This window comes from Parasteatoda tepidariorum, chromosome 8 (assembly GCF_043381705.1).
Source record: "Parasteatoda tepidariorum isolate YZ-2023 chromosome 8, CAS_Ptep_4.0, whole genome shotgun sequence".
NCBI lineage: Eukaryota > Metazoa > Arthropoda > Arachnida > Araneae > Theridiidae > Parasteatoda > Parasteatoda tepidariorum.
In genome coordinates this window covers 85,660,976-85,679,736 of record NC_092211.1, presented here as the reverse complement: position 1 = coordinate 85,679,736, position 18,761 = coordinate 85,660,976, and the positions used below count along the sequence as shown (strand labels likewise).

Sequence of the window (18,761 nt, the reverse complement as noted above, 5' to 3'; positions counted from 1 at the left end):
GTTTTTTAATTAACATTTCACTTTTTTTTTTTTTTTAAAAAATAAAATGTTGTTCGTTATTTTTTTACTTATTATTTCCCACCCCCTTTTTTTCATATGTCTATAATTTTTCTTTGTTTTTATTCTTCATTTTGAACTTATATATATATATATATATATATATATATATATTAAGTTTCTTAATTTAGTTTTTTTAACTTTACGTTTGTTTAACCACCATTGTAAACCTACACTAAATTATTTTATTTAACAGTTTATTTATATGCAGATGTTTTCCATTTCACCACAATTTTTCTTCGTATCAGAATATGCGAGTATATTATTATATCAGTTTTCGACCAAAATATTCTGTTGTCTCCTTTAATATTCAAAATAAAATGTCAAGGGAACTAATTTAAGGGAAATATAGTCAAGAAAGTGTAGAATTCTTTTTTTTATCATGCCTGAGAAAAAGAAAAAGTAAAAAAAGAACTGCCTAACTTTTTCTACCTTAAAAAAATATACTTCCTTTATTGAAGAAAGAAATTCTATATATCAGATAGCACTTTTTTTCAGAAATTTTATTCCGTTCTAGTGCCTGAAGAAGTTCCAACTTTTTTTCTTTTCAATCAGACATCCTTTTCGCTTTGCATTTTTCTACACTGGGCATTTTAACGATACTCAAAAATTCTAACTGCCGACATTCTTGAATATCTTTTATTTCTTTGAATAAAAGACTTTATGAACGAGCGAAACCGATATTTTCAATGAGTTACGATGTTAAAGATGACACAGAAGAGAATTTTTAAACCACCGAGCATTAAATTTAATTTTTTACTCATGTTCTGTTAGGTGAATTTGTTTAGTGTATATGGTATGTTAAGTTAGTTAAAGTAAAAGTTATTATGTTTTTTAAAAAACTCATATCTTTAAATGAAACCTAATTAACTGAAATTAACTGAATTAGTTGTTTTTTAAATAAAATTACTCATTAAAAATTGTTTTTGATGTTAAAATTAAAATGTATTATAAGAAAATCTAAAATTTTTAAGTGTAAAATTTTCTTAAAATTAAAAAATTAGAATTAAATTTTTTCTAGGACCCATAAAAATGCGTTATGTACGTGAAATAGAACGTTAATAACTTCTATTTAAAACAAGATGGTGCCTAGATATTTTTTAATTAAGTTTAGAGTCTTATTTTTTTTTAATTAATTTAGATTATTTGATAATAAATCCTTATTGCCAAAATGGTACACAATTTCGTTTAACGCCTTTATAATTTGAGATAAATAATAAACTCTTATTTATTCATTTTTAGTTAAGAAATTCCTTTAGTGTTCTCCAAAAAAGCGTAATTGTCTTATGAAACTCATAAAGCAAGCGTGTGGTGGCTTCTATACGAAAAATAATTGGTTTTAGATTTATAAATGATGAAACCTAATTTTTCGCTCAAAACATTAAAAAAACCATTTTGTACAGTTAATTAGCTTAACTAAGTAAAGAAAACTATGTCGATAACATGGATGGTGGTGTATAGTTAATAATAGTTTGGATAGTTAATAAATAGTTTGGTAATTGGAGAAGTTATAGTAAAATCATCTTTTAAATAAAAGGTTTAAAATGACACAAAAATTGTGTTGCTTTGTAAAAAAAAAAATTGCCACAAAAATATCAAACTTTTCATGAAAACAAAACTCTTCAATAAATTTTCATTTATTTATTTACTTTCAAATCTGAAAATTGGAGATAAAAAAATCCATTATATACAGTCCGCTTAAAGAAATATAAAAACCAAAGTTACTTTTTTGTATTAAATAAAGCGGTTCCCAATTTTTTTCAGCAATTAAGAAAAAAGGGATTCCCAAATTTTAACAAAAATGTGTAAAAAAAAAGCCTCTGAATAATATATTTGAATTGAGTTATGGTGGCTCAGGGGATAGATCTTTCGCTTTCCGATGAGGTGGCTCGGGTTCGAATAACAGCGATGGCTGGTCGATACGAATTAAACAACCTTGGGGGGTTTCTGTGGTGTTTTTTGTAGTTATTTTCACTAAATGCTTTACACCATTGTAAAAACCCGTCTTTCGACAAAACATTACATCCATAGGTTTGCGTGAATTTTGTTTCCATTTTATCATCTTTAAGTGTAAAACTTATTCTCACAGCACATCGTTTTCCACATTAATGTCACTTACTTATTCGATCTCATTTCAAGAATCATTTTTTTAAGAAACATAGTCACGTGAAACTACCAAGCAGTACTATCGCTTACAGCACATTCATACCTCCCAATGAAATGTTCTATCTTCGAATTCCAGCGATGGCTGGTCAATGCGAATTCCGTAATCGGCTCGCACCGACCACGTTGCTGAAGTAAGACATCCTCCGTTACAACTGAGAACATTTATTGCTGATTGATTACTGCTATTACTATTATTGATGACGATATTTCAGTTACTACTGAGAATACCCATGACGGATCAGGGGTTCGGGACCAATTGCCGTTAGGCAAGCCGTGGGAGGTTTTCGTGGTTTTACTCTCATGAATGCAAATGAGGGGTTGGATCCTCAAAATTTCTTCTACTAAGGCAAATTTCTTCCCTTACTTAATGCTGGAGTTTTCTCATCTTCTGGATTGGGTTCAAAATGACAAGGTTACGGACCTGAACATTGATAGTCGTTAACTCAAAATTGGGTCGGCTGTTCAAAGTCGGTTATAAAATTAAGAAAAATACATATATGCATAGTCGAAATTGAAAACCTATGTACTCAATACTGAGTATAGCCACATGCTCAAAGTAGAAAATTCTTAAAAAGGACTCCTCATGACAAAATGACATATACACATCAAATGTGACGAAGATCAATCTTTATTAGATTATAACGATCAAATATTCGGAATAAAAATTTAATTAGATTAAAGTTCTAATTAGATAAAACTTCTTTTTAGATACTAGAAAGTAAATCTAAATCTAATTAGATTAGGAAATAAATTTAATTCGATACAAGATTCATTTGTTTTCATTCCAAATTTATGTCACAATTAAAGAAAGAATCGGTACTTTCGTACCTTGTTGTTTATTAACAAATGAAGACTAGATCTCAGAGCTGTTTCAATTTTGAGCATATTCAATAATGGTTCAATTGGGAAGGGAGGGTTCTCAAATTCTACTATTTTTGTTTCAGAGTTATTTTAACTCATTTTTGGGAAGTGTTTTAACAGTATACTCCAACTGATCGATCTTCTTCCGACGAGACCTTGACTTTATAAATAAAGTTTATCAACAGCAATGAATATACTTCCAAAAAAAATTTATTTAAGTACTAATACGAAAAATAATTTTATAGATAACAGTCTTAGAATTAGGTTAAATGATAATCCGTTGATTTCTTTTTGTCATATGCATAAGTTAAATTTGAATTAAATAAGCTGATTCGTTAATCATTACGAGATTTTCGAGAGAAAAAACTGTTATAACTGTGAGAACGGTTATCAGAGAAACGTAATAATTTATTCTTGAATTCGGTTATTTTGAATAGGAAATTTTTATGAGAAATACGTATGTATTTTTTGCGAATGCATATCGTTTTCGTAATTTATTTTATATATTGTCATTGGAATACATAGATATCTTTTTTAAATTTTGAAGTAATTTTTTATTTTATTTTACATAAATATTTTTATAAGAATACCCAAAATATTAAACAAATTATACTTCATTGTTCGAATACCCTTACAGTTACAAGTTTAAAAAATCATTATGGTAGAAAATGCTAGAATAGTTTGAATGCGTAGTTGGATCAGAGAAACGTAATTATTTATTCTTGAATTCGGTTATTTTGAATAGGAAATTTTTATGAGAAATACGTATGCATTTTTTGCGAATACATATCGTTTTCGTAATTTATTTTATATATTGTCATTGGAATACATAGATATCTTTTTTTAAATTTTGAAATAATTTTTAATTTTATTTTACTTAAATAATTTTTAATTTTATTTTACTTAAATAATTTTTAATTTTATTTTACTTAAATACTTTTATAAGAATACCCAAAATATTAAACAAATTATACTTCATTGTTCGAATACAATTACAGTTACAAGTTTAAAAAATCACTATGGTTAAAAACGCTAGAATAGTTGAGTGCGTAGTTGGATATCACTGTAATTAAAAAACTTCCGATTTAAAAACGAATCATATATCTGTAATAATATGTTTTATGATAAAATATTCATTGATGTATCACATGAATATTCATCTAAAATATAGTAGTGTGTACTATAGTCAGTGGTCGGAAAGATTACATTTTTTTAGTAGTTAACTACAACTACTTTTTTACAATTATAGTTAACTGCAACTCCTTTTTTTAAATGCAGCGACTACAAACTACTTTCGAAATGTAGTTACTACTTCGCTACTTTATTACTTAATTGGAGAATTTAATTTTCTCCAATATTCAAAATGATTTTGGAGAAACAATTGGCTTAGTTAATAATGAGGAGATATTAAGAAGTTTTAATTCATGTTTATATGAAATAGATTTTCGTTCTAAAGCACTTTTACGAATTTGTTCTTTAAACTTTCAAACTCTATGTTTTTCGCGACAGTGTTTTAAGAAATGCTAGGAGGTTATCAACTATTTGTGATTGTAATGCTTTCTTATATCCTCCAAGAAATAAAGTACAGTACAAGGAACAAAAAACGGACCACGCTGAATAACTTTTGATCTAATAACCGGATCTTCACGTTCTAGGACTCAATCTTAATGGTTTGAGAAAGTTTAATTATTGCAGACGATATTTTGAGTTACGAAATTAAACACAAATGCGTACTTTATAGTTCCAGGGAGATTGAATTTTAAAAATGTCAGCTATTAAAAAATTGATTTCTCAGGAGTAACTCGAGCGATTTTTCCGAGCATCAGATTTAGATCTTATTAACGTTCTCCCTCAGAGGCATTCTCATTGCAAACATTGACGGGTCAGCGAAGGATTTGCACTAATCAGATTCACACAAAAAATTTGTGATTGAACTTTAATTCTTTATTTAACTAACATTAAAAGTAGTTGCCAGGAATTGCTACTGACTCATTGAAAAAAGTAGCGACTGCAGTAGTTTCGCTACTTGTAGCGCTCTACTTCCGACCATTGATTATAGTTGTCAAAATAATTTTCAAACATGAACTCACCATTAGACTCAACATATTTGGTCCATTCATAATCCATTCATAACTCTCAATCGGATAGGCCCAACATCTACACATCCAAATAAAGTACAATTATTCCTTGTGCAGTATTTTAAACATATATCATTATATTTTCATAAATGTATTTCAATAAATATTTTTTTTTCAATTTTAATCTACTTTTTATCATTGTTATTTTAGGATGATATATTTCTCACTTGCTGGAAATGCCCTTAAATGATGTCACATTTTTTTCCCAATAATTTTGACCCCGTTTTTTTTGTCACAAAAGGACATGATTTACCATACCCCTACTTCCTATGTCATATGTCACTCTATATAATATAAACAAACGCTAGCAAATTCAAAAACAAAGCACATAATATAGATCATATTTCATATTTTATTTTTAAACTTAGAGTAGGTTTCTTAATGATATATGCAAGCATAATATTAATAATTATTAGATGAGTACTTCCTTCGATGTAAAATAAGAAAATAATAAATCTGTTGATTTCAAATAATTTTAATTTTAACCAAAATGTAGGATGTTACACTTTTTCTTACTCCTCTTCGAAGGTACATTGCTTCGTTAGCCCGCACAATCACCAGATCTCAATCCAATTGAGAATTTGTGGGATGAAATCGAATGGGGCATCAAACGGCTGGATCCAATCTAATATAATTGAAAAGTGCAGTGCATCGGATATGGGGTTCAAATTCGTCCTACCAACATCTCATAGATTCCATGCCAAGAAGATTTCGAGCAGTATTACGAGCTTAACGTGATCCAACAGTGTATTGAGGATAATTTGGCCACTCAGTGTCTATATATCCCGAATACATATATGAGTATTAAGTAGATGCAGTGAATAAAATTAACCATTGAAAGCAAATCGAAGTGCCTGATGAAAAGAAACAAACAGAAACAAAATTTTTTAATAGTAAAAAATAGAGTCTGAAATTTAAGAAGAAAAAAATAATTCGCAACATATTTTCAATCACCATATAGGAAGGTTATGAACAACGCCAGATTAAGCGTACGTGGGGCCCAAGGCCATTCAAATTTTTGGGGCCCTTAGATTAAATTTTTTTCTCTTATATTTTTTATTTATTCAAATATAAAAGTATTTATATTTGTATAAAATATATCTTTTCTTTTAAGAAAGCATGCTTAAAATTAAAACAAATAATAATAAATTAAATTTTACTTTATTTTATTAAATGAGAAAATAATGAAAAAAATAATCGCAGCATTTTGAAAAAATTTGAAAAATCATTGTTCTTCTTAATTTTTTAAAATTTATTTTCGAAGAATCCATTTTAAGAGGGCCTCCAATCATATGGGGCCCTAGGCCATAGCCTAGTCTGGCCCAATGGGTAATCCAGCCCTGGTTATGAAGAGATATAACTCATGATTTTTCAGAATAAAAACGTCGTTGATGAAAAACTTTTAAAATATATTTTGACATTTAAAAAAAAAAATTCAATTAATTCTATGTATTTATGCGTTTTCTTCGTACAGAAAAATTAATTCACGTGAGCATAGCTGCATTTTTAAGTTAAATATGTTTTGCAATCATAATTTATTCTTAATAGGTATGAGAGTTTTTCAATCATACTTACTTTTCATTTGCTTGAGTTATTCTTAATACAGCGTAGATACACACGGGAATCAATGGGAATACTAAAAGAAGAATAAAAGAAAAAATATAATAGATTTTCTACTTTTAAATTATGTTTCATTTTTAACAATAACGAATGAGTAATCCAATTCAAAACTTAATCAAAGACCTGACTGTGAAATGCTTTTTTAAAAAGAAGAAAATGTAAAATAGTACGAGAATTAATTTAACTTCAATTTGAATTCGTTCTGAAATGCTTTGAGTTGACATGTGCCTATAATGGTAACAGATTTTTTTTCTTTTCTTGTAACTTAACTAATAAGAGAGTGAAATCTAATTTCTAAACATGAAGATAAATTATTTCATCAGTTATGTTAGTGAGAATTGTTCAATGCAGTTGGGAAGTATTTTTATTGTGGAGATGCGTGTTTAAGAAAGTGGACACAGCTCAAAATGCGAATTCAAAAAAATGGACAATCGCATTCAAGAAATGGTCAAAAATGCATGTTTAAAAAAATGGAATAGTTCAAAATGCGTATTTAAAAAAATGAAACTATTCTTTTTTTAAAAAAATTTTTGTAAGTAAATGTTTAAAGCATTAAAGTTAACATTAAAAATATTTTAGTTAAAAGTTTAAGAAGAACATTTTTTNGTTTCCTTAATCAAAAACCTGACTGTGAAATGCTTTTTTAAAAAGAAGAAAATGTTAAGTAGTACGAGAATGAATTTAACTTTAATTTGAATTCGTTCTAAAATGCTCTAAGTTGACATGTGCCTATAATGGTAACAGTTTTTTTTCTTTTCTTGTAACTTAACTAATAAGAGACTAAAATCTAATTTTTAAACTTGAAGATAAATTATTTCATCAGTTATGTTAGTGAGAATTGTACAATGCAGTTGGGAAGTATTTTTATTGTGGGGATGCGTGTTTAAGAAAGTGGACACAGCTCAAAATGCGAATTCAAAAAAAAAAAAAAATGGACAATCGCATTCAAGAAATGGTCTGAAATGCATGTTTAAAAAAATGGAATAGTTCAAAATGCGTATTTAAGAAAATGAAACTGTTCTTTTATTAAAAATTTTTTTCAAAGTAAATGTTTAAAGCATTAAAGTTAACATTAAAAATATTTTAGTTAAAAGTTTAAGAAGAACATTTTTTAAAGTTAATATCTAACTTTATAAACAAACGGATCCAAATAAATTAACAGAGTGATATCATCCACTTGACTGAATTACTTAGCATAATATGTTTTTAAATTGGTCTTTTTTTTTAAAGATATTAAAAAACAAGAATTCTTTTTAAAATTTCGTCATGGATCTTACATAATTATGATAGTGGTATTAAATTAAGGTTTTACAAATTTAGATTTTTTAAAACCATTTTGTTGTTTAGTGTTTTGAATACGAAGAGAGACTAAAAAGTTACTACCCAGCCACTCAGACCCTGAAATCCGGAATATTGTCCTGTAATGATTATGCTTAGGGGTTAAAAAAAAAGAAAGATAAAAGCGAAATTCTTCGTTTTTTAGTCAATAAATACTGGGTTGAACATAAGAAACGCGCATTTTCCGCTACGTCAATTTTTTTAAACTCGCACTTCGAGTTGTGTCGATTTTCTTAAACATGCACTTCGAGCTGAGTTCATTTTCGCAACTACTTGTAGTTCAAGTTGTGTCTATTTTCTTAAGCACGCACTTCGACATGCGTCCTTAAATAAAACGCTCACTGGCAGTACATCAGGGGAATTTCGCCGTTTGACTCGCATGTGATGATTACAAATTATTTAATATCTTAGTAATAAAAAACGATCTTTGAAAAGATATATAAATGTATAAAATATCTCTGAATTAAATAAAATAGTTTCATTTAGATTTATAAATCTGAGTGAATTATTAAACTTCATAAAGAAATACAATTTTAGACGCAACGTTTCAAAATAACGATAACAAATAATGTTAAACACTAAACAAATGTCACGGAACCGTTAATAATATAACGGGTTAGTATTTACTCACTAAATCGTGCACTTTAAAAAAAGGAAAAAAATCTGAGAAATTTTTGCAGTGACTGCTACTTATTTCTGCTGTTGTTCCATTTAACAGGAGCAAAGAACAGAACATAAACATGCATAACAACACTAAACATAAACATACAGTACTAAGCATAATTCAATATTCTCACAAAATTTTAAGAGTTTGTATAAGGAGAGAGTAAAAAAAAATATTTTTCCCCAGATTCAATAATCTCGATTTTAATTATCTTAATTTATTAACAAAGTGTTCTTTTTTGTGTTTTAATTATACTTATGCAGGTTCAATAATAACTTTATTTATTGTTATTCATTGAAAAATGAGTATTTTTCGTGCTGTTTTGTTTTTCAAAAGCATGATTCATGTTAAGTTTTTCTGTTGTATGTCATTCATTTCAATTTAACTTCCTAATAGTAGGATCATTTCACAGCTTAATAGCAATGTCTCGAAGTTCTGAAATTTATAATTATGTTTTTAATGAAGTTATGAACCGTTATTATTAATTTTTTAAAGGCATAATTATTTGTTTTTTCTGCAAGATTTTCTATTGCGTATCATTCATTTAAATTATAATTTTTTATATCAAGATTAAGAAGAATTAATTTTACAGATTTTAAAATTGATTTAAATTCTTTAAATTCTATGCTTGAACACATTTTAAATTGGTTTAACTTAATGGTCATCAAGGCAAGTAATTTTTTAAAAATATAAAATTGAAATTATAATATAAGATTGGATAGCAATATTCGGGGGTGGGGAGCGTCAGCAAAAGGCAGGGGGAACCAACTTGTGTAAGCAAAATTAACTATACAATTGGAAACATATAACTCTCCATTCAAAATTGAAAAGTTTTATTCGCAATGAGTTGAACCGGGTTCGAATCCCTGCAATGGCTGGTCGATACGAGTTCCACATCCGGCTTGCATAGACCACTGTGAAAATGTAAAATATCCTCAGTTTTAGACGGATCATGGGTTAGAGTCCTCTTGCTGTCATGGGAGATTCTGGTGGTTTTTCTCTCCACGCAACGCAAATGCTGGTAAGTGCCATCAAAAAGTCCTCCACGAAAACAAATTTCTCCCGATACTTGATCCAGGAGTTCCCTTGTCTTCTGGATTGGGTTCAAAATTACAAGGTTACGAAGTCGAACATTAGTAGTGGTAAACCCAAAAAAATTGGGTCGGCTGTTAAACGACGGTTATGAAATGAAATAATATGTGGTGAGCTGTGATTGCACAGACGATAGAGTGTTCGTCTTTCAATCAGGTGAACCGGGTAGGAATCTCGGCAATGGCTGATTGATACGAATTCCGCACCCGGCTCGCACCAATCAGAGAGCTGCCGTAAAAAATCCCCAGTGGTAGACGGATCATGGGTTAGAGTTTCCTTGGAGTCAGACTTACCTTGGGAGATCTTCGTGGTTTTGTCTCCATGTAACGCAATTTTGGTTTAGTTCCATCAAAAAGTCCTCCACGAAGGAAAATTTCTCCCAATATTGATCCAGGTGTTCCCTTGTCTTCTGGATTGGGCTCACAATTACAAGGTTACGGAGTTGAAATTGGGTAGTCGTAAACCCAAAGGTGAGTGGGCTGATAAACGACTGTTATAAAATAAAATAATTTGTCGCTCAACAGAATTTTATTTTATCTGTTAAAATGCATAAGAAAGTTTGTTCTTGTAATTACAAGACATGAAAATCAAAGTAGAATGATTTATTTATTCAATACTCATGTTTTCGCTAACTATTCGAAATTTTCCGCAAATTATACAGAATTTATTTTTTATTTAATCTAAAGTAAAGCTTTCATATATTTTCAAGAATTTATTAAACTCACGAGAATGATTATAACTAAAATCGAGCATATATTTATATGAAGAAATATTTCTATTTATTTTGCAAAGACGCAAAAGATTATTTATTGAAAGATCACATATATCACCTACATGCACATGCAGACAGAGTAAAGTGAAAAAGTTTATTTTATTCCAGTTATTTTGAATACGTCTTTAAATATTGGCTTGTTTGTTTTCACATACCGAGCATTTCAAATTTAAAATATAAATATTATTTATGCAGTTTTGAAATGTAAATGAAAATTTAGAATCCAAATCAAAAGATATACGACGCATGTTGAATATTTTCCTTACGCTATAATTATATTTTCTATTGAAATCACAAAAATAAAAACGTTCTTTTTTTTCTTAAAAAATTTAATAAAATTTTTACTTAGGCATTTCAGATAAAATCTTAAACAATTGACTTTAAATTATTTCATTTGTGACTATTATTTATTATTTCATTTTTGCCTATTGTTAATTATTTCATTTGTGACTATTATTCATTATTTCCTTGTTGACTATTGTTCCTTATTTCATTTGTGACTATTATTAATTATTTTATTTTTGACTATTGTTCATTATTTCATTTGTAACTATTATTCACTCTTTAATTTTTGACCATTTTTCATTATGTTATTTGTGACTATTACTCATTAGTTTATTTTTGACTATTTGTACTAACTAGTGACCTTTTATAAAAGCTTTTTTCGAAAAAAAAAAGGCAGGTCACATATTTCATTGTTATTTGATGTCATTATAGTTTCATTATGAAAAACTCTACCATAAAATAACAATAATTAAAATATTTATATTTTGATCTTAACTTGAAGCTAAAACGGCAGGTAACACAATGAAATATCAACGTGACATTAGCAAATACGTTATACCGAAATTTTTAAAATACAAATTATTTCATATGTAAATACAGATGCTAGCAAATGGATTAAATTTTTTCTTCCTGTTTTTATAATCATTTCTTGTTAAATATTAACAAATATTAATAAATATGCTTTGCGTGATACGTTTAAAGATATTTTTTTTTTACTATTTTAAAATGCATAAGATACCATGTGACATTTTGATAAAGCATGGAATTTGGTGTTCAAAAATATGTTCGTGTCAGTCGTATCAGCTGAACTTAATTTCTTTGTGCCACAACAATAAATAAGACCGATTTTAATGAAATACAATATGTTTCCGAACAACTTCTTATTCTGAAACAAAAACATAAATCGGTATTCAATTATGCCGCTAACTTTGAAATGTCCCATCCTAGCTTTTCATAAAATATTATGGAATTTTTGTTTGATATTTAATGATAATTGGTAATTTAAGGATGATTTGATAATTAAACAATATGGAATCACTATTTGATATTTAATGTTAAATTGTTTATTTTTATTGTAATAATAATTATTGATTACTTTTTAAGGAAACTAATTTTTGGAATATGCAAAAAGCGCATCTCTTTGAACACATATTTAAGGTGTCTTAAACAAGGCTGAAAGTTTCCAAGAAACAAGTATACAGCTAATGGTTTATATGGTTAATTGGAATGGAGCTATGGTTCAATAAAAAAAGAAATCATTTTTTGCTGTGAATTCATCTGGCAGGGCAGTATATCGCCCTTTCCCCTATTCTGGGCTTTAGTTCAAAAATTTTTCAAGTGAGGATAGTAAACCTACAAATAAAATAAAAAATAGTTGTAAATCCAATTACGAGATGTGATTGAAGCTGGTGATCGATATTTAAAAAATATTGTATCGAGATTGGCCTTTATTAGAAGTTTGAAAAAAATTGTGATGTAATTTTTATTTACTTTCTTTGATTTACACGTTGAAGGGGGAGGTTGATTGTTTATATTTTAGATTGTTTGATTGATTAATTTAAATTTAATTTATTTAAAGAAAAGCCTTCAAAATACAATGCAATTACTTTTAGCTAATTAAACTGCTAAATAAACTGACTTTATTGCTAAATAAAATACAATTATGGCTTTAGGTAATGTCTCTCAGTTCCCGGTAAACCTCTCATCCATGGAAAATTGTACGAATCTGAGAGAAATACAACACAGTATAATAAAATGGAAATAATTTAAAGTTTATTGTGAAGCCGGGTACTATTTGATCCTTGCAAACGGTCCGCGGCCCGGAGATGGAGACCACTGGTTTTAAATATCCATCAGTTAACACTTACCCATCAGTTAACACCCACCCCATCAGTTAACACTCACCTTCAGTTAACACTTAATTAGAAATGAGTTAACACTCACCCCATCCTATAATGTAGAACATGATGAGATTTTTTTGCTCTGCAAACGCTGCTGCTATCAATTTGTGGAGGTAATACCCTTCACAGAACATCCACATATAGTTTGTCATTTTAAAATATTTTGTAAAGATAAGCAAAATTCTGCACGCTATCTAGAAAAGAGAAAACGAGATACAGATTAATTATCAGAATGATTTGGACAGAAAAAAATACAAATAACAGAAAAACTCATTAACAGAAAATTGCAATTTCTTATTAATATTTTATATAATACTAATTACACTGGTTATTGTAATATTAATTGCACTGGTCATGCAAAAGAAGTGCAATATTAATTACACTTTTATTGCATGAGAATTTTTAGCAGATCTTAGATACTTTCTCATCGCTGATTTCAAATCTGCAATTGCTTTCTCTCTCCAAGAAATATTTTTAATGACATTTTTAGTCTATATTTTGTTGAAATGATCAAGTTTGTAAGACGTTATATATTATAGTGGAATCGCTTAAATGCTGCGACAAACTTCTAGGGAAATCATGGCTAGGACTGGGCTATAAATCGATGTATCGCGACATATCGATTTAACTCCTTTATCGGCAGGCCGATACAGTGACTTTCGTTCCAGGCGTTGCTTCAGAAATCTGATTTAAGCCGTCAAGTAAAGAAGACGAACGATATAGCGATATAAGACACGAAAGGATCTCTTACGTTCCGATGCCAACTCGCGCTGGGGAAGACGATGTACGTATCGTTATATTGAAACGGCCTTGATTGATGAGCGGTAGAATCAGAATCAGTTTTGAGAACATATATCGTGATCTCGCATGTTCGCTTCCGCACCTCTTAGTTTTTTTTTTCTTCTTTGTCGCGACTTGATATCGTTTCTTGTAGATTATTTTCAATGGGACTGACTTTGTGATCGTTACCTTGTTCTGAACGTAATCTATTTTTGAAAAGAATAGATAAAGAAGTGTTTCTTAATTAATTAGGTAAATTTTTTTTGAAACAAAACCTTCTTTTTTTTTTAAATGTGAAAATTAATTTTGATATTATATGTTTAAGCATTATTTTACGTTATTGAATTTATTACAAACGGAAATCTAATTTAAGGTGCCCATAAAGAATTAAATTAAAAAGTAATTAAATTTGTTAGGCTATTTTTCACTTTATTTTAATTTATAAAAAACTTTTTTGGAGAAAATAATAATTTAATGGGTTTTTATTACTGAGTTTAAATTTAAAAATCTTTAGTTGTTTTCATTTTTATAAATAAAATTATAACAAAGCTTATTTTTCCTCTTTTGGATTTGGACATAAGTCAATCAACTTTGTTCAAAAAAATTAGTAATGTTTGCGATTGCGACTTCTTTTTTTAAAATCATTTAGCACTTCGTTTTATTAAAGAGTATGATCGTGTTTCTTAATTTTCTTTCAATATTGTCAGTTGAATATATTATCGAATATCATAATTCTTTTGTTTTTATTTTTAAGAAATTAAACCTTACTTTGTTTTTTCGTTCAGAATTCGGTAATTATTCAATTTAACTTTATTATTTATGTGAAATAATAATGATAAAAAATAGTGTTGTTTTAAAAGTGTTTTTTTTTTTGTTGTTGATTAATTTATTTAGCACTTTGTTTTAAGCATACAAATAATTTTTAACGAACTTATTTTTTAAATTTTCTTTCTATATTGTTAGGTAAATATATTGATAAATTTCAATTTTATTTATTTTTTTATTATTTATTTTTAAACTAAGAAATCTTTCGTTATTTGCGCGATCATTTTTAGAAAATATAACATTAATATCTTTCTTAAGCAAAACATATACATCAAATTCATAAATTGATTTAAATCAATCTGAGTATGAAGTTTTGATAGAAATCCGACTTTCTGCGCCTTACAAGTAAATGAATTTCAAAAATACTATATCGCGATACATCGCTATATCGCGATGCAAAACTGACAATGCATCATGATATAAAATTTCTTATATCGCCCAGTCCTAATCATGGCACATCATCAGATTGCGAATGAACCCTGACAACGTGATCAAGGAGAAAAAATGATTTCAAACAGAAAATGTGAAGATGCGAATGAAAAAGGAAAAATAAAACTGGAAACACAGAAGTGTCCGAGAGTGAAATACAAAATTAAGGCTAAAAAAATAAAACTAGATAAACCGCAATGACCGAGAGAGGCAAATTAGGGAAAAAAGCAGTTCCAAGCACTATCCAGAGTTTGGCGATGAACTCATGGCGTTAACAGGGGAATCTGCTTTTATTATGAAAAAAAGCAAGATTCTCGGTCATCAAGATGAGCTGATGTGATAGGGGTGGTACGAATTTTGACGTTATTGAAACTGGATTTATACCGTGGATTCCAAAATTGTGCGTTAGTAGATGATTTACCCCAATTTTTTATAATGGATTGTGTCTTTGTGCTATTGGGCTCTTTAAATCGAAATTTTAAGCCATATCTGTTTTTTCCGATGCAACTTTAGTCGACAAGATATTGAATTTATCCCCAAGATTCGAAGAGTGCGTGACTACAGACGATTTAGCACGTTCTTGATAACGGATTTATCTACCATAATCCTTTAGTTGAAATTTTAATGTGCATCTGTTATGTCCGATATAGCCAAGGTTACACTAGCAACGTATTCATTCTCTGTTTCCCTCTCAGCTACCGCGGTTTTCTAATTTTGTTTTGCACTATTATTTTCCATTTTTCTTTCGAAACATTTATAACAAACTACTTTTGTTTTCCTCATTCACATCTAGCGAATCTTGAGAATGGGTGCCTAGTTTTGAGCTCACGAAACATTTGCTTCTAAAAATGAGGATGGTAATTCAAGTTTACATGCTTCAAGCGCTTAAAAATGAGAACCCATTCTCAAGGTTTGCCAAACATGAATAACTTCGTGGCTTGAATTTTTGAGAGTTAGTTACACAGTATATTAAATTAAAATACTGAAAGCGGTATTAAAATAAGTTATACACAAGAAAATGGTTATGGCCTAAAAAAAATATAAAATTAGTCTTAACTATCTTAAAAAATCAATGTAGCACATTCTTTTTTGACTGCTAATCTTAAAAACAATTTTTAAGGATGTTTAACAATTCCATGTACAATTCAAATTTCGAAATGTCGAATGAGACAATGGAATGAACCATCTCACCAATTACTTCGAAAAAATTAACGTCCCCCTTACACTTGAAATTTTTTGAAAATATATATCTAATTTCCTAAAAAAGCACGACCCAAAATTTACAAATATTTTAGGTCATATACTTCAAAGCCTATTTCGATAGAGTTTATTTTTTTACACACTTTACTATTTTTTTCCTTTTGCCCTTACAAATACTAAAGTTATATGATTTAATTCATAAAGAGTATGATGATAATCGGGGGCTTCCCCCCCCCCCCCTTTTTTTTCTTCCTCACTCTTCTCAACAAAATAAAGGAATCAGTTTAAATAAACAGTAGTTTAATTTTTTCTATCTGTTTCAAGCAATAAAATGTTTTGTACAAACATATTTCAATTCTGGGGTTGATGAAATTATTGACACGATTCAATTGAGCATCAATAAAATATTCACATTCTTGTCTCCTTACAACAAAATATAAGAAATGTTTCTATTTCTATTTATAATTTCTGAAAAGACTAAAAAATATACTAAAACTATTTGATTATTATACATAAATTACAGCTCTAAAACAAGTTTCAGTCCAAAAAACATTTAAGTTACCTTATTTTAGTATTAAGGAAAACCTAAAGTAAGAAAGAAGAGAAGAAAAAAACAATTTTATTAGATGATAATTCTATCAACAGCACTGTTTTGGGATCGTTTTACCGTTTTCTATTTTTAGTGTTTGCTATTTAACGAAATAAGGCATATTGAGCAAACAATATTTTTTGAATGGTAGTCAAGTTAGGATGTAATAATAACAACTTTATTAAGCAAATTTTTTCAACAAAATATCTTTTTTAAAACGGCAACTTTCTTAAAATTAGAGAGAGTGTTAATTAGAGTTTGAACGTCAGAATAAAACTGCAATTGCTGACTTTCTTGCCCATTTAAAAAACAACGCTACCTGTGCCTTGTCATTTTTCGCGTTGCACATATATTTACTTTTCGTTGCACGAATAAATAAGAAGCAATAAAAAAAAATCAATAATTTATCATTACTTTTCGAAAAATAGTATGCTAAATGAATAGTCAGCTGTTTTGAATCGAGTAATTTTAACGTAGCAGAATGTTTTTTCTTCCTTCTTAATTTTGTTTTCAGAATGCTTTTTGAATGAACGTTCAGAAAGTTTGATTATCAACAATTCTGGGCTTTCTTTTATTATGAACTTAATAATAATTTAAAAAACGGGTGTTTAATTTCAAGGAAAACCGATATTAAAATGGTAAAAATATAGATTAGTATGTTATCGAAAAAGTTATCTATAAGGTAGAGTAAAGAATAAATTTTTGAAAAATGAAAAATAAAATAGTTGATAAAATAACACGCATGACTAGGTAATTGAAAGCAGTATTTTAAGATTAAGAAGTTTAAAGACATGATATAACATGTTGAGAAATTTTAAGATGTTTAAAAATGTCGGCTTCGCTTGTAGTGACAAAATATCAAAACACGATTTTACTTAAACATCGTTGATAGTACAATTTTATTCAAGGAGATATAACGATACATTTTATAAATACTTTTATCTTCATTTGAGTTGTAATTGCTTGATTATTATAAAATATCTATTCGAGAAATTGATAAATATATTATTCCATTTATACATATATGCATTATTGAAATTGTATCAATTATTCCTACTAAAAGAAAAATTTAAAAAAGACTGGATGGGATTAAACTCACGACATCTTAAGCATGGGTCCAACACCCTAACTGAGCAGACTATCTCGGACCAAAAAATCTTTCCCGCAACAGCTCGTTGTGTGCCAGAGGGGTCATCGAGAGGTTTCCCAATTTCGCGAACAGCGACATAATTGTGGTAGTGAGGTCAGCACTGCATACGGGCCATCTTTACTTCCCATACCAGCTGGTACTCATCGAAAAAAAGCTGTGTGGGATTCAAGCCGCTGCTGGGGGGTCAAACTCCAGCTCTTCTCACTGGCGTCCCTGTACCATAATCACTGAGCCATCGCGGCTCTTAAAATTTTCTCCAGATCCCTGTACTCGTGGTGTTGCTCAAGCGAACACTTTCGATTCTACATATTTTACGAGCACGTATATTGCACGTACTCGGTGGGTCTTAGTGGTATCTAGGATCGAACCTCGGCCCCTTCGGAACGGAGACCGATTCTCTAACCACTAAACTACCACGGCCCTAAAGTATTAGTTAAACAGTATGCTCTTAAGTGTCAAAGAAGTTCCTTAATTTTTTGAATATTCTCCCCACATTAATTAATATTTTACTACCACTTTCTTTAATCCATCCCAAGTACTGTACAAGCTGACAACTATGGATTTATATTTTTAGTACGTGTGAAGTAAATGTTCAACTACCGTATAACTTGAGAGCTATGCATTTATATATATATTTTCGTATAAAATAATATCCCAACTATAATATAAATAACAAATTATGGGTTAATGTTTTTTTTTTTGTATGAAGTAAAATCTTATGTACATTTAAGCAGCTAAGGGTTAAAAAAATTTTTTTTTTATGAAATAGTATCACAACTACAGTACATATAAACAACTATGGGTTAACACATTTTTTGTTTGATATCATAACTAGAGTAATATCACAACTACCGTAGGTAAAAAAAAACCATACGTTTACATATTTTTTTGTAT

At 28.9% G+C, this 18,761-nt stretch overlaps 1 protein-coding gene across 1 annotated transcript in view; it reads right to left on the bottom strand.

The window, feature by feature from the left end:
- LOC107442456 (calcitonin gene-related peptide type 1 receptor) overlaps positions 1 to 18,761 on the bottom strand; it is a 143,060-nt gene that overhangs the window by 14,300 nt on the left and 109,999 nt on the right. The window contains exons 9-12 of the mRNA XM_043039004.2: positions 12,938 to 13,088; positions 6,798 to 6,858; positions 5,125 to 5,241; positions 2,267 to 2,375 (exon numbers count right to left, since the gene is read on the bottom strand). Of these exons, the coding sequence (XP_042894938.2) occupies positions 2,267 to 2,375; positions 5,125 to 5,241; positions 6,798 to 6,858; positions 12,938 to 13,088 (438 nt within the window). The remainder of the gene's footprint in view (positions 1 to 2,266; positions 2,376 to 5,124; positions 5,242 to 6,797; positions 6,859 to 12,937; positions 13,089 to 18,761) is intronic.